This window comes from Larimichthys crocea, chromosome XX (genome assembly GCF_000972845.2).
Source record: "Larimichthys crocea isolate SSNF chromosome XX, L_crocea_2.0, whole genome shotgun sequence".
NCBI classification, from domain to species: Eukaryota; Metazoa; Chordata; class Actinopteri; family Sciaenidae; genus Larimichthys; species Larimichthys crocea.
Genome location: NC_040030.1, coordinates 8,979,693 through 8,996,216, shown reverse-complemented (window position 1 = coordinate 8,996,216; position 16,524 = coordinate 8,979,693). Strand labels below are relative to the sequence as shown.

General features: G+C 41.8%; 1 protein-coding gene across 2 annotated transcripts; it reads right to left on the bottom strand.

The window, feature by feature from the left end:
• Positions 1 to 929: 929 nt before the first annotated feature.
• nrf1 (nuclear respiratory factor 1) lies at positions 930 to 15,776 on the bottom strand. 2 transcript variants are annotated; one of them, XM_019259169.2, is made up of 12 exons: positions 15,590 to 15,776; positions 13,726 to 13,846; positions 13,407 to 13,551; positions 12,645 to 12,759; positions 12,320 to 12,446; positions 11,940 to 12,080; positions 9,328 to 9,486; positions 8,941 to 9,156; positions 8,726 to 8,824; positions 8,158 to 8,315; positions 6,128 to 6,249; positions 930 to 2,130 (listed from the first exon to the last, which is right to left on the bottom strand). In XM_019259169.2, exons 2-12 carry the CDS (start codon positions 13,801 to 13,803, stop codon positions 1,970 to 1,972), a joined length of 1,521 nt encoding a protein of 506 aa, XP_019114714.1. In that variant the 5' UTR covers positions 13,804 to 13,846; positions 15,590 to 15,776; the 3' UTR covers positions 930 to 1,969. The 2 variants fall into 2 exon arrangements, with proteins under 2 accessions (XP_019114714.1, XP_019114726.1); XM_019259181.2 differs by having other exon boundaries at positions 13,735 to 13,846; positions 15,590 to 15,775.
• Between the last annotated feature and the right edge of the window lie 748 nt (positions 15,777 to 16,524).

Below are 16,524 nucleotides of genomic sequence, written 5' to 3'. Positions count from 1 at the left end.
AACTATATAATATCAAGTGTTAATATGCACTGAAACAACAAGGCATCTGCATTTTGATGAACACATTATTCGGCACAGAAATTCTGTCTCTCTCGCTGCAATGTAGCAGTCATAATGATGTAGATGTGGCTGTTTTGCATAATTGTTATAGAGTTAGAAGTACGAGTGAGATGCATTTGAAAGTTAGTGGTTATTTCTGTCAAGGGACCGTGTTAGAAGATATTTATTTTTTAGCTTAAGTCCGGGTTGTTTAACTACTAGGACTCAAGAGCTTTAACATACTCAGCTGCGCAACATCAAGTTGGTTGCAGCTGTATTTGCATCTTAATCTGTGGTTTCCCTGCATATGATACTTTACTATACATAATTGACATGCTGCACAGTTTTTAACAGCATATTCTTTTCATATTTACTGAATGTTTGTAGAGTATCCTCCTAAAACCAGACTTTTTTTTTATGTCTGAAGAAGTCTAAAATCATCACTGACTCCTGACAGTATGTGCTCACACAGGAGCCTTAAAGCTGCATTAACACATTGGTGACAGACAAACAGCCAACACAACAACCCAATAAAGTTTATGATGTCATAGCTCACAATTGCTTGTTACACATGGAGCTGACAGAGCAAAATTAGGTTTGTGGAATTGTTTCTGGAAGTCCAATATTCACCGTTGTAGCTCTGTTTTGGTCCCCACCAGCTCCTGAAGAAATACCCGGATCAACGATACCTGACTGCATCCTCAGATTTTGTCACCATTTTGTGAATTTGGTGGATACAGCTCACTACAGAGGTGAAAACCTAACATACCAAAGCAAATCAACAAGCTAAAAGATACTAAATGGGTTTTTAGGACTGCAGAGATGTCCATATCTAGCTTGATAGTAACACTTTTGAATGAAGTGTACTAATAATCAAGGCAGAAACAGAATAAATGTTGAACAGCAGCCATTTTATTTGACTTTAATTTTTTTAAATAGTGGTGAAACTTGACCAAATGTTACATCGAACTACGTCGATTCTTGGCAAGCAAATTTTTTGTTGTACAGGAATGCTTTTTTGATGTTTGCATCACAAATACTGCAGCGCCTGTCCAAGTATGACTAACTTCCTGTGATTTGCAAAGTGATGCAGACCGCCAAGTCCTAAGTGACATACAAAGGAGTTCATGTTAAAAAAATAACATACCAAGGGGTGCCCCTATCCATGCACTGTAAATAAATGGATTTGGTAGACAAAATGGCTGCTTCGGGAAGCCAGCTTTGCAATCCAGCAGTAAAAAACACCTTGATGTATATCCTGAGTCTTCACAAATCTTGGCATGTGCATGGACTACAGAAAAACAGCACAGGAAAAAAAACAAAAAAAACACACACGACAAGACGGTATTTTAACGGAATACTTCCTCATGTAATGTATGAAATCGCTGGGAGTGTCTATAGCTCAGATGCTGTTCTGTTTTCTAACTTTTAGGTGAGTTGAGGTGGAAAGAGTAAAATTTCAAATAGTGATATGGGAAACAGAGAGGAGTGATTTCTGACTATGGCACTGAATTGTTAATGCATCCTTAAAACAAAACAGTCAAGCACACAGACGACAATGATGACAGTGATAGTAACACACTCTGGGTGAAGCAGTGGTGGCTTTCCTCCCGGGCTTTTTGGTTCATCTTTGTTTGAAGTAAAGGTTAATTGTAAAGAAATAAATACTAAATACTCAACATCACAGAGCTAAAAACAAAAAAACAAAACATGAAGCTAAATGGGAGAAAAAAAAATACACCACCAAAAGCAATATTTTTACACAGTAAACACATTATTACATTGAGAACTCACTTTTACTTCCCCTGCAGATGTACATTAAAAAATATATTTGACATTGTACACAGCGTGATGTCTTGGAAAACAGTAGGATAAACAAATCTCCAAGGTGGCCATTCAGTGCCTTCTACTCCTTCCAGGGTTGTAATTGTCACTGCTCCAGGGTCACAACCTCCACCGCCTGGCCGTCCAGCGTGACAGTGTTATCTATGCGTGTGGCGACAGGTGCCATGGCAACCTGGACAGGTCGGTTGCCTTGGGCGAGGCTGGTCACTACAGTCTGGTACATGCTGACTGGGATCTGGACCAGACCTGAGGAGAAGACGCAGACATATTTTGGATTTAGACGTAGCAGATGCCAAGCAGCATCACTTTTTATGTGTGCGTATGTTTTATCCCAGTGGCCGTAATGAGTGCTTGTTTAATCAATTAGTCAGATAAACTAACTTGTAGTGTATGATCATTGATTATTAGACATTTACCAGGCAGCATTTGGTGATGCAAGAATTTAAAATATGAAGATTTGTTGCTTTTTTTCTTTTTTTGTCATTTGCAATTCGATAATGAAAATGATCATTAGCTACGAAGTTGCAATTGAGATTCGAATATTATAATTTTCCCAATATTTAGGTGTTTGTAACTAAAAATCTTATGCAGTTCATTCAAAGAAAAAAAAAAAACATGCTGTGGGCATGCTCCCTACTCTTGATGCGATCAGTTACTTAACAGATATGAAACAACAACATTTTTGACAATTCATTGATCTTGGAAGTCTTTTAATCAGTGAAGTTTTTGATAATTTGTAGCCTTTTTGTTTTACATAATGTGTAAAATCAGGTTTTTACTGTAGTTTGAATGAAAAAAAGCAATGTGAAGAAATCATTTAGTGAAATGTGAACAAACTTCACTATTTTCAGACTTTTTATAGACTGAACAATTGACTGGTTAATTAAAATAATCATTAGTTTCAGCCCGATGCCAACAAATCATCGTTCAGTCTTTGGTAATCTTGGATCACTGGAGTTTCTGTTTGACACAGTGCTTGGGAGGCAGTCAAGTCCAGGTAGTTGTCTGTGACAGGAGGCGGCCATGTTACAGAGACGGCATTTCTGAACAATGGTCCGATTGAACGTTCTTAGCTCGCTTCCCCCATGCCCAGCTGTGTGTGTGTGTGTGTGTCTCTGCCTGTAGGGATTATTGCTGCAGTCACGTGGGCTTCTGCCCCACCCTGCAAGCTGTCACAGTGTCACAGGCAGGCAAGAAGGTCAGCGTACGGGACGGCAGTGGCTCATGCCCGCTCCCATTACTGTGAACTAAGACACTGGACATTGAACGCACCAAATGGGCACTCGCCATGACATCCTTTCTAATATTGAGATGATACAAGGATGCATTCAAATCTGTTTGTCTTTCAAGCCTCCAAAAATAAACTCTGGCCCCTTTTCGCCAGGTTAGCTTGTAATTGCTGGTCCTCTAATGTGGGCCCTTGCTAAGCCCACTCACCAGTGATTTGTGACAGGGTTAAGTTTTGCTGATGCAGGTAATTGTACTGGCAGTGATTATGGTGGAGGGCTTAGGAAACAGGGCATTGGCCTGGTACAGTGACATACAGACACAACACAGTTACTGAGTGAAGGGCCTCATTCGGCCACTCCAACATAGTTACTTAGATGTTAAGGGCCGTGTGTATATATATTAGTGTGTATGTGTGTCTGCATGCCTGTGTCAGTGAATGGGTCACTACACAAGCCAATCAGCGGCGTCTAGGCCAGTGCACTTCAAACGGTGCTCTGCACTCCTGTGTAGCACTACAGTGATTAGCTAAGGTCAATAGTCGGGAGAAGGACTGGCTTTGGCAGCTCCATTAGTTCCTTTAAGTGAGCTATTGCAGCCAAATGACTCCTTATGGTTTACGAAGCAAGATGTCAAGCAACAAAGGCTGCAGATGCTAGATTTGAATGACTTCCATCAGGGTGCAAATGTGTAAATATAGAGTAGCATATTTTTAGAGTGTGTATTCTGTTACGACTATTCTTTAAATTTAAACACGTGGTTCTCCATTTTTAAGTATTTTATGTCACGTTCACTGGTGAAATTTAATTTCACTTAGACTAACCTGATTGAAAGAAAAATTGTTTCGTCTATGGAAAGAGCCACAGGATTCTCATTTCGGAATCAAATTCCTGCCATCTTAACAAACCTGCTTGGTGTTTTTGTGCGAATATAAAATACAGCAGCAATGAAAATGCTCCCAACTGTGCCTGCAACGATCTGAGCCACTTGTTTAAGCAGTTCCTACAGCTGGATGGCTAATTTAAAAGCACCTAGAGGTCAACTGATTTGTAACAAAATACCAATTTGTCGTTTCATGTGAACTAGTGAGCGAAAATTGTTCTTTGTGTTCATTTTGACAGCTAATCAGCTCGAGTGTTTAAATACATGCTTTAGTTCTGTGCTTCTCTTTTAATGCAGGGTGTGTGGACAGTAAGGGAAGACTGCAAGTGTGCGTAATGGAGAAAGCACAGGCACACACACGTGTTTGAATTTAGAGAAGGTCTGCATTCAATGTGTTTATGTTACCTAGCAAAAGAACCTGGGACAACTGATGATGGTGACCTGGACTAGTGACCTTTGTGTGAGTGCATGTGTGTGTTTATTCCACTGTACGTTAGATAAAAAGGCGAATAGGAAAAAAGTGACAGCGTGACAAGATATTTGTGTAACTTTTTGTCTGGGCAGAACCTCCTGTTATACTATTATACTAATAATGTCAATACAAAAGGATAATGACAGCAATGATAAATAAATATCTAATTCAAAGAAAGATGTATTACTGACATTTACGACATCAGATTAGCAGCGTTCCCAATGTTAATCATTCACAAGGAGTAGCTTTATGTTCCACCCTCAGGATATTGACTGAACATATGCTTAAAAAATGGTTGTTAATGCTATTCAACGAGGATGTGAGGATGTCATTACAAAGTGATCCAATCCCAGACACACACTGCAGCAACAGCGCATGCAGTATGCATGTAAGGAGGCTGGCAATAGGGTCAATGAAGCTAACGCATCATTAAAAGAAGGTCGCATTGCTACAAGACACACACTCACACACCATCTGTCAATGGTAGAGTAGATTAGAGTGTAGGAGCTCAGAGGTCTCACCGCAGTGCTAATGAAGGGAAGCTTACACTTAGTAAGACTAATTAGAATTGCCATTGGCTGGGGAACATACACAAGTACCAATTAGTAAAAGAATTTAGTCACAATGGAAAAATGCATAAATCAAATATTGCCAACTGCTTAAAATAGTGCGAAATAATTTTGTGTCTTTTTACATTTACCCACTCAGACTGCTGATTTAAAAAGGAAGGAAATGTGGTTTAACCCCGGCAGAAGCTTAACGGGTATCACAGAAGACCGAAACTGTTCGAGCTCATCACCTTTCCCCAAGCTATTTCGTGTTAAGGACAGACAGATATAAAACAACATTTCTGTGTTTAAATTATCCCTGAAACATCCTAAGATCAGCTTTGGGGGCCTCCAAATTTGGAAGCATTTTCCAAAGACAACACTGTTTAATAATTATGCCAATCACATGATTTAAAGAAGGAAAAAAAAAAGACACTCTCAATTTAATTTCTCCAGATTTTCCAGATCATTTTGAAGTGGTTTAAATCTCTGAACCATTGTGTATTGTTAACTCAACAGAGTGTGATTTATATACCTGAATGTATAGGCTACTGTATGTAGTCAAAAAACTTGTTTAAAATCATTTTTAGGTGAAAAAATTACAGTTATGCAACACTTTTTAAAAAATATCATGAAATCACAATTTACCACTCACTAAAGAGTAAACTCTTGAGTCTATTACATAGAGAGCTTTGAATGAACGGAGGGAGTGATCTCAGACACTGCTGGGGTTTTAGCAGTTAAACGACGATGACTATGTATTCAACAGCTAAAGAAACTTAGATGATAAAGTACTATATCACACTGACGGATAATTTATTCAAAGTTCATGCTGACATAAAGGAAAGCCTGTGGGCAACTGATAAAAGTATGACTTTATAACACCTGCCACCCTGCTACACTGTCACCACACACAAATGCAATACAACAGTCCTGCTGCGGTATTGAGTTGTTGCAATTGTATTGAGTTTTGCAGAGAGGTGTTTCTGTTATTCATTAACAGAAACACCACAAGCCTGCAGACACAGACCACAAAAGTGACCTGAAACTATACTGTGTCGTTTGAAGTGTGTTTTGCCTGCTGGTGATAATACCGTCATGGATGAATATGTACCTGTGGCATCTTGAACCCCTGCCAGTGCACCAACAGCTGCTGCTGTCTCTGCCAGGACAATCTGCCCTCCACCTTGTAGAGTGGCCTCTGCCAACGTCGCCACAGCATGGGCTGCTGCCTCACTGTAACACATACACACACAAACAAACAGCAGATAGAGTTCACAATATGTAAAAACTGGGCAAATAAACCTTTTCTGTGTGCAGAATTTAGAAATGATACACAAAAACAAACACCCTCATCTATATTTGGCTCCCAGATGCGATCATTGGTAGGAAGCTACACACGCACACACACAGTCTGCACACCAAGGCAAGGGTTATTAGAGAGATGTGGGGTGAAGAGGTAGGAGTGTATGAGCTGTAAGAGGCTTTTCTACTCTGGACTTATGGAGAATCTGTCACATCTCCCTAAAGGCCAGGTGCTGCGGGTCTAACAAAGCAGTTTTATTAACCAGATCTATCCAGTGGAATTACCGCGAGCCTATTACCACACCAGCTTCGTTATGAACTAATGGAACTGTTCACAGCTTGGTTGATAATCACATCTGAGATACACCTACAGACGGACAGATAAGGAGGAGGAGGAGGAGGAGGAGGAGGAGCTGAGAGAGTAGAGACAGAGACAGTAAGAAGTGATGATGCATTCACACTGCAGTTGTATGTGGATGGCATCCAACTAGTATTAAAATTGTTTTTCTTATCAAGTCTGGATTTTGCTCATTTAATCGCATGTCATTTTTCTGTTCAGTGGTAAACATTTTGTGCCATTAATGCATCCATGCTATGATTAAATGGTCAAAGATCAGCAGGGCTTTAATAACTGTGTTGACCATAGCTTATACATTTTGTACCATGATATGGTGTCATTTTTTGGTTCATAATGTCAACACAGCGGAAAAGACAGCGAGAGAAAGAGGCCCTATTATCCCTCTGGAGCTGGAAAACAGAGACAAAATGTTCCAGAGCCTGTGGAGCAGAGAGCCCAGAGTAGCTCAGCACAGGTAAACAGGAGAGGGGAGGGGAGTGGAAGGAGGACTCAGGTGGATGCAGGTAACAAGCCCCAATGGGACATACCCATACACATCTGAAATTATTGCCTTGACACTACTGTGAGGTGAAAAAGGCAGCCTGTCAGCATCTCAGCAAGCCTGACTGATGAATTCGGCAAAGAACGTTTAGATCCTAAGAACTAAAGATCATTTGGATTAAAGTCAGGATGCGTCTATGGCTGGCTAAAGTCTACAGTTTAGTTGCAACCAAAGACTACTAATCAATTTCACTCATGAGCACACTTTCAACCTGCTGTATTCTTGCCCTGTAATCAGATCCTGAAGACACTTGGCCCTCCATGGGATAAGGTTTAAGATCCTGTCGTAGATCCCACCTGAATACAATCGTGTGGCTGATTTCCCCCCAGAAAAACATTACAACAACAACCCTTGTACATGTTTTACTACTAGTACTGCTGCAATTAAGACAATTCACAGTCAATAGTAATATGACTGAAAACAGGACTATTTCCAGAATCAGCCTATCACTAAAGGTCAGTATACTGTATCCTAAACTCTAACCATCTTTTGATTACAGGTTCTCAGTGATATGTTGTGTGTAATTTTATTTCAAACCTTTCCTGACTTCCTTTCCTGTTTTTTCAGTAAACAAAATTATACTGAGCCGTTATCACATGCAAATATGTGGCTAACAAGCAATTTAATGGCTGTGCACTTTGCACGCAGCCTGTATAAAAGCTACAGGCTAATTAATAAGATGCTGAACTAGGATCTCTAGGGGAACCCCGCTGACCTGCCCTGACAGTTTTCCCGTTCTCCTCCAGTTGTTAGAGCTGCATGAATAATTATGGATTGTTCTTAGGCTCTGGAGTTTGCTGGCACATTTCTAGTGAACTGAATTAAACATTTCTTTCTCACACTGCCTTCACGCATCAAAATACTATTTACATTACATGACTTTAAAAGCCTTATTTCCCTAAGACCTTGCAAAATGACTTCCCACCTTTCCCATCCTTACCTGTTAAGAGCCATTGTGACAGTGGCTCCGGGCTGCATCTCCTGACTGGCAGTGATTGCGGCTTCAGCCAGGGACGCTACTGCTTGCGTGGCCTCTGAGGCCTGAGTGGTTTGGATTGTCATCTCTCCGGCCTGGAGGGTGGCCCAGTTCTGCTCCACCTGGAGAGGAGCAATACAACGTCATGCACAAAGCAGACAAGGATCAACAGTGCTGTAGTAAAGGTTGTGTGAAAATGTTATTGGATTGTTGGTGTTGTAATATTGTGGTGCTGAACGGACAGCTCCAACTAAATGCACTTTACACACTTCATTGAATGTGCTGCAGATTCTTTGTGTGACTCTGCGATCCCTGAAGACTTGTTAGATGTATTCATTTAAATGTTTTAAGGAATAAAGGAGTGGTTAATTTGGAGTTTATTACTACATTCAGGCTACAATGGTGTACATAATTGTATGTTATTCATTTTGAGAGCCTGTGTGTCTAGTAAATTATATGAATGAGTGCTTATAGTAGTAGTGTAGTATAAAAAATGATTTAGAGGTATTTGTTGTGCACATATTGATGTTACCTCTCCATCAGTCACAGTGGAGTAGTTGACCTGTGCCACTGTAACACCGGGCAGCTCTGAGGCATCAGCCAGGGTGGCAACCGTGTGTCCTGTGCCAACCTGAATGAAGAGGGCACGGCCACAAAACACAAAAATTGAGTTTCTGAATGAGAGTTTAATTTGAAAAATATATATACAATATTATCTATTATGATCAAAAAGGAAGTAAAATGTACCTGGATGAGCGAGACTGTTCCGTCAGGGTTGTTGACGGTCTGTACCACAGTTTGAGAGGGCACGAGGTGAGCGATACTCTGCGCAGTGGTCAGGTGGTGCTGGGTTGGGGTCACCGTGGTTATCTGTTGGTCTTCAAACGCATACAACAGATCCTCGCGGCCGTGCTGCTTGTAGCAGTTCTTAACGATGGTCCGCAACGCCTGCGTCCAAGATACCTTGGGAAACGTAAATACAAATAATTGCACAGATTTATCAACTATTGGCATGGAATGTCAAAAGTCAGATTATAATTGCACAGTTTACATCATCGTCATTTGAGGCAACAGAAACAGCATTTCCCTGCAGACTGACAAAGTACGCCATCATTACACCAATAATTCCCTTACCCTCTGTTTCTGCTCCTCTGTGCGGACATCACTGCGGACGTTGGCCCATGGGATGTCCTCAGGCCACCACACTGGCTTGCAGCTCTCCTTACCCCAGCCAGGCTTCCCTCGGCCCGTTGAGTACTTCAGCATCTCTGGAATGAACGCTCGCAGCTGGGCCTGGAGCAAAAAAGGACGGATGCATTGAGTAAAGATATGATACAACAAAACTCTAAAGTGGAAAGCTGCAGTGTCTCTCACTCTCTCTCACACACACATAAGCAGACACGCCCTTGAGCAAGCAGCAGGAGGCACATATTGATCGGGAACCTGCTGCTAGGCGCTGAGGTGGTCAAGGCCTGCAAATAGAAACAGGCTTTCTAAAAGGAGAACAATGCGATCATGTTTATTAACAGACCAATCTATGGCTGTGGCTCCAGTCTGATGTGTCAGACAGACACCATGGGAACATCAGGGGTGATCCAACACAGTCAAGCAGTCAACCTGTCCTAGCAAAGGCTCCAGTAGACTTCACGTTGGTATTAACAAAAACAAGCTGATCGATATCGTTAAAGAGAAAAATCAATGTCAAACATTTGATTCATTTTGGTTATTCATGACGTGTGCTATTTTATGGACTTGTACAGAGACTCAAGTTATTATTTCATTAGTGTGGATTGAATGTATCAGTGAGTGCTCGTCCACTATATTTGAGTGTGGCATTCAAACAATGGAATAAGGGAGCCATGCTTGCAGCTAAACTGTAACTGTAAGCTACAACTTAAATGAAATTTCTCCCCTCTGAGTCTTTTCCAAATGATTTCTTTGTCGGCCTTTGGAAGTTTAAGTTGTGCCTGAACGCAGCAGAGAGAGGGAACGAGTGGGGGTCTTTATCTAAACTGATCTGCATGCTATTGTTCATCCAACAACATACGTACTTCACGTGTGGCATGCATATCCACTCACCATCACGTAAACACTTCCAGAACAAGGATGCACTCACTGACTGACTGGGGTGGGGTTTAGTGCCAATGTCCTCAGTGTCCTGGTAATATGCAAGCATCACCGGGGGGGATTATATTGCACAATGAGGCACTGCAGCGTCTGCCTGCCTTGACATCACCGGCTAAATTTGGTTCCGGGAGAAATAAATCACTCCCTCCCGTTTCTAACTCACAATCACTAACCATCTATGCATGGCTCCTCAGAGCGTCACACGGAGAGATAAGACAAAATGGATCTTGGTAGAAAATGGATGATAAAAACATTCAGCACACCAGCTTTGGAAAAAACTAAGAGTGGATCGGTTGGCCGCAGAAAAGGGGCTTCTCTTCAGTCAGCACGTGGCACGCTAACAGAACAATCTGGATTGAGTCCAGAAAAACAGACAAAGTAGCAAAAAGATGCTTGATTTTCCACCTGTGGCTGGTCCATGTGTGGATGTATGCGGATACATGTGTGTTACGCCAGATGGCCTAATTACAGTGGCTAGTGAGTTAAGTGGCATGTTGCCCTCGCACCCACCACCCCACCCCACCCCAATCCTAATCCTCCAAGCAATGGTCCAATCATCATTTAGAAAGACATCTATGTTGTCGGGTCCGTGGCCCTAACAAGGCTAGGGGGTAATTATGGGCTCAGGCTAGACCCGGGATCACCTGCTACAGATGCTCTATATATCAGACGGGCCTGGGCCTCTGTCTGCGTCACTAAACCTCACTTTGTCTTTCTTCAGCTGCAACCTACCGCAGATGTCTGCGTAAAAGACAAAAAGGACTTCTAGACTTCTCCTTTTAATTGTAGAGTTCTCGTTTTCATACTTGCCCTTTCTAAAAGGTTGACAGAGACGTTTCCTATAGGAACTGGGCAACATCCTGTCTGCAACACACATACCTCTAAAAACACCAACCCCCACACCTTTCCACCTGACTTGCCCAAGCTGAGTGAGGCAACAGGTTACTCGTGATAATCTCATCCTACAACCTCCAGAAAAACAAGCACCAACTAACACCTGCCCCCGGAGGACACATCTGGCCCTGGGATTGGCTACCTTGCTCCCAGGGTTGAGGACCATCTCTGAGGGCCACTGCCATGATGGCTACTCTGACGATGATCCAGAGAATGCGTCAGCAGCACTGGGAAGGCAGAGTAAACAAGCTGGGTTCCCTCGGGTGAAGCGAGGACTCAGACTGCCAATAGTGCTAATGTTGCAGTGAAAACCTACGACGAGCAGTCTTGGCTGCACATCCTCATCATCTTGCTTGGCTTGTCTTTAGATGCAGACACTGAATTGCAATGTGAGCTCGCTCTTTACCATGAGAAGTATTTTACAAATAATTATTCTAAATTAATAATTAATCACAGTGATAGACATGGGAAAAGAGCTCAAACTGAGTCTATGACCTTGATGCATATATCTAGCTAAGCTCTTCCTCACAACACACATAAAACATTATCTGTGATTCTGATTTGTTGCCAACTGGTGCCCTCTACTGGGAAAGGTGATATTGTGTTTGTGTCTCAGACACCAAAAGGCAGTTTTGACAGTTGTTAATGTTGAATATGTATGGCTACTTTACTGAGGGTACTGAAGATTGGGCCATAATAGATAAACACAGAGTATTAGGCCTGACCTGGGTCATCTTGTCCACAGAGACAGGGATGCCATCAATGGTGAGAGGGGGCAGCTCTGAGGCCAGCTCTCCACCAGCGGGGGCATGTTCAGCCAATGCATTCTCCAGATCCTCCAACATCATGCCCTTGTACTTCCTCACCTAGAAGACAGTTGTAGCACAGTATTTCACTTTAATGTTGGAACTACTTGCTAATTACTGGTTAGATCAACAGAAAAAAATAGTAGTCTCTTTAAGGTTTGCTGTGTGAGGAGAGAAACACCATAGAGGCATGCACAGAAACATCATTGGCAAGGATGCAATAGCATGTTGCAGTAATTAAGACTTTGGAAGGTTGTGCAGCAGACAAATGTGTCCCGTCTGCTGACTGTAACACTCACCACATTCTCTAGAGGAGCAGCACCAAACACCTTGAACACAGGGTTGGGTTTGGAGGGAGAGATACACAGCACTATGGCCTGTTGGCCTACTCTGGTGGTGTACTCATCCAGGGTGGCTCTCAGTTTCCTGTAAGCACACACACAAAAACCGTCTTTACCTCCTGATTCCTAACTCCATCTGACTGATCTGAATAATGAGCTCTGGTGCTGAAAGTTATGCAGTTTCCCAGTTGGGGATTAATGAAGTATTTCTAATCTAATCTAAAGTGTAACTGTTGTTGGTTGAGGTACTGGGAAAGTGGACAAACTGGTGTTTATATCTCACCTGAGCAGACGTGTCTGCTGCCTCTTACGGATGGAGGGGTTGGATTCAAAGATATGAGGCCTCTTTCTTTTCTTACCAGTTGCCACGGCAGCAGCAGCTGCCATGCCTACTGGCCCTGCGAGCGAGAGAGACAGAGAGAGACAGAGAAGAGAGAGAGAGAGCAAGTTTGACTGTTAGTAAAAGTAGAGGCTGATGATCGGGGCTGAACAACATTGTGTTGATTTTGTCCGGATGCTGTTGTGTACTCTCTGATCTGTTTGATCTTGAACATATGGACTACATATGTGTTATTATTTTTTATCTTCTTTTTTTAATTTGACTTGATTTGGTTTAAAATGAATGCCGAGGTCCAACTGTGGCTCACAGGCATCATTTGGTACAATGACAACTTAAAAAGGAAAAGACAAAAAAAAGTGTCAGGATCATGACAGAAGGCACTGTCTCTACAAAACAGTCCTCTGGCACCACCTGTTGTTCAGTTAAAACCATTACAATGAACTCTGGCAGCTATGCATGTTTTACTGTATTAGCAGAATTCATCAGTGAAGTAAGATAAGATAAACCATCTCTTAAAAAGGACCCAGGTTTTCAGAAGATGATCTGAGACACACACACCTTCACCAACTATAAGTGTAAATTATGAATAATATAAACACAGTCAAAACGACTGAGAGCAGACATAGCTTCATCAAATAAACCCCACTCCAACTAATCTGAAAGCAGCGAATCAGTTAATCCCCACCGAGCAGAGTCTAAGTGTACCTGCAGCTGCCAGGTGGGCGGTGACCTCATCAGTGCCAGCTGAGTTGAGGATGTCCGTGTCATCATAAGGATCATCATCCGGTGAGGACGTCGAGTCTTCCTCAGCACTCAACATGGATGCTTCAGTAAAGGTGGCCACGTGTACCTATACACAGTAATGATCCAAACAGAACTGATTTAAACTTCTAAACAAAACATCACGTCAGTCCTAGCCCTGTCCCTGTGTCTGCTCTAGTCCAACAACCTAACTAGATGCTAAAACACCGGGACTACGAAGGATGATTTCTGCCCTCTCACTGTTTAGTTATCATAAGTGCACCTGCTGGACCTGTTGGCTGACGGCGCTGGCCTCGATGGTGGTCATGTGCTCTGTCTGGTGAACAATGTGCTCGTCCATGATCGGCCACCTGGTCTATACAGCTGGATCCACGGCGCAATGACTGAGGAGAGAGAACAGAAAAAGAAGAGAAGCAGCATAAGACACAAGTACTCCATCTATTCATTGTAATAAAACCAGAACTTGTATGGGAGTGATTCCTGCTCTACTGACCATCGATACATATCGCTGAATATACACAATGACGTAACATCTTCTATTAATTATATAGTAAGACGTGCTTGCAATCATGACAGTATAACTACATCACGCTGGACACAAACAAACTCAGTGTGATGTTAAAAAACAACTTTTATTAAACATAATTGGAATGAAAAGCCTGATATGTTACAAGATGTGAATTTGAGTGTGTCATAAATGAAAGTGCACGGAGTTGTTAAGACCTCCAAAACCCAGCAACTGGTACAATGCACGGCTGTCACCGTCATCATTTAGTTCACTGTTATATATCAGTACTGTAAAGATCTGCTTCTTCTGTCTGAGCGCACACACTGCACCACCTTTGCTCCGCCTTTAGAGGGCTTCATGCTTCATGATAAGTGAGTGAATTTAATTTCATCACTGTAATCGAGGCATGAAAATAATGTTTCATTTTCCCATTTTTTGCGTGTTAAATCATGTTTGATACAAAGATATGCAAGATATGCATCATATATATATATATGTATATATATATATAAATATAAATATATATGTGTGTGTGTGTGTGTGTGTGTTTGATTGATTTAGTTTCATATCCAACTGAGTGAAAAGGGGATTTCTGTGGGTAAAAACGCAACTAAGTTAGAGAAATGATCAGGACAGTTTGAAGACGTGAGCGTCTGCATGATCATTGCTGCGTTACAGTCAGTGGATTGATATTATAAGTCTAAGACAGAGGGGTTAAATTAAATTACACAATACAATAAAAGGTTAAAACACATTTACAATGTGCTTATGTTCACACATAGAAACCCATGATGTAGTGTCATTGTGTGAGGCAGCTGGTTATTTTGTTCATGGTGGCATAGGGAATATTTATGTTTTCTTTTTTAATGTTTAGCTCAGTCTGCTGTGTTTTCAGTGTACTGTCTTATATTGTTTTGATTTGATGTTCTTCTTATGTAAAGTGTCTTTGAGTAGCTTAAATAAAATGTATTATTATTCTTTGAACACATAATAAAAAAAATGCAGCCACACATGTTTATCCTCTGTAGCTGCTGATCAGGATCAATGGGATGATCGGTGCACGACTATGCACCAACACTGATGTTTAATCACATTGCATAGGCTGCAATAAAAGCCAGTTTACTGTGCAGATGTGTTTTAAATGTGATGTGATGTTAGCAGACATGCCGGCTGGTTGCCAAAGCTAAGGCTAGCCATGTCCTACATTTGGCTAATGCGCTAGCTCGCTAAGCATCTGAATGGACACTGACTGCGATCAAAAGCAGCAATGTGTTCCTCAAAGTCCGCACACTGAGAGTGAATTAATTTGCAAAACACACAACAAAACAAAAGGAGCCTTCGTGAGGCATCGGGCTAGCATTCAAACCCCGCGCAATATGAAACAAAACACAGCGCTAAGTCAGGCCCAGCGGCCTGCGTCTCATCCAGCGCTATTCTCTCCTTGTTGTCGATACAACATGATTCAAAAATACAAAAAGAGGCACACATGTTATCACAACACGGCTCCGGGTCAACATCTCAAACAATCCGCATCTTTCACCCCCGCAACGCTGCCGGGTTCGATGATGCGGCTGCGCCGGGGCTGAAATAAATGGAGATTGCGCGGTAGGGCACTAACCTCAGAGCGGCTGCGCTACTTCGGGCCTGCGCCGTACAGCGGGGATGGAGCCGAGCTGTAATGGAGGACAGAGGGGAGCCAAGCAGCAAACACAGCAAAACACGAGCGAAGACCGCACACAACACTGGGCTGCACTGGTGATGCCTTCAGGTACCCATCGCTGAGCCTCTAGCTCTCAGAGTGCATATAGTCACACATCCAGACGCGTTTTAAAGCGTAAAACGGTGCAAAAGCACGTTTGTTCCTTTCGTTTTTATATACAAAGGCACACTGAGAAATATATGATGTAACATACTGTCAGAAGATTTTGCAAAATGAATAAAAACCTGTTTGCCAATGGTTGCAAATAATAACAACCAGTATAAACAAATTATATGACATAAAGTATTGTTGCAAAACCAGTACAATATTAATAAAGTAAAATACATTTGAATTAGAAATGCAATACAAGTACAAACCACAAATGTTTCCAAAGCAAGGAAAGTTTGTATAGCTTTTACATAATACACTGTTATTATAAAGGAAATAGTGTATGTTAGGATTAAATAAATGACATTTACAGCATTTGCTGGCACAGTTTTCATGTTTCCATTGACTTCACATTTAGGATACTTAGGTATAATAAATAGCCCTTCCTGATCACAGCGATCGTGCCTTTTTATTTAATCCAATCCTGTCATTCATACACGGTTATTCGTTGTTATATTTCCGATAAAACCTGAACGCCACATTGAACCTGACAAACCACGCCCCCTTGTTTCTCACACTGGTACTGCTGCAGACACACTGAGGAGACCGAGGTGAAGTTATCAACAACAACAACAACAACAAACAATGAACAATATTAGAGTTTAGTTTTATGGTGTTAGAAATTAGGACAACATCACTCCCGACAAACGCCAAACCTAAACGAGCTTCACCATTTCCTCCAATTG

Coding starts and splice junctions, on each gene's coding strand:
- nrf1 (XM_019259169.2), bottom strand. CDS start 13,803: ATGGACGAGCACATTGTTCACCAGACAGAGCACATGACCACCATCGAG. Junction 13,552..13,725: donor TCAGCCAACAGGTCCAGCAG/GTGCACTTATGA, acceptor TACTGTGTATAG/GTACACGTGGCCACCTTTAC. Junction 12,081..12,319: donor CTGCTCCTCTAGAGAATGTG/GTGAGTGTTACA, acceptor ACTGTCTTCTAG/GTGAGGAAGTACAAGGGCAT.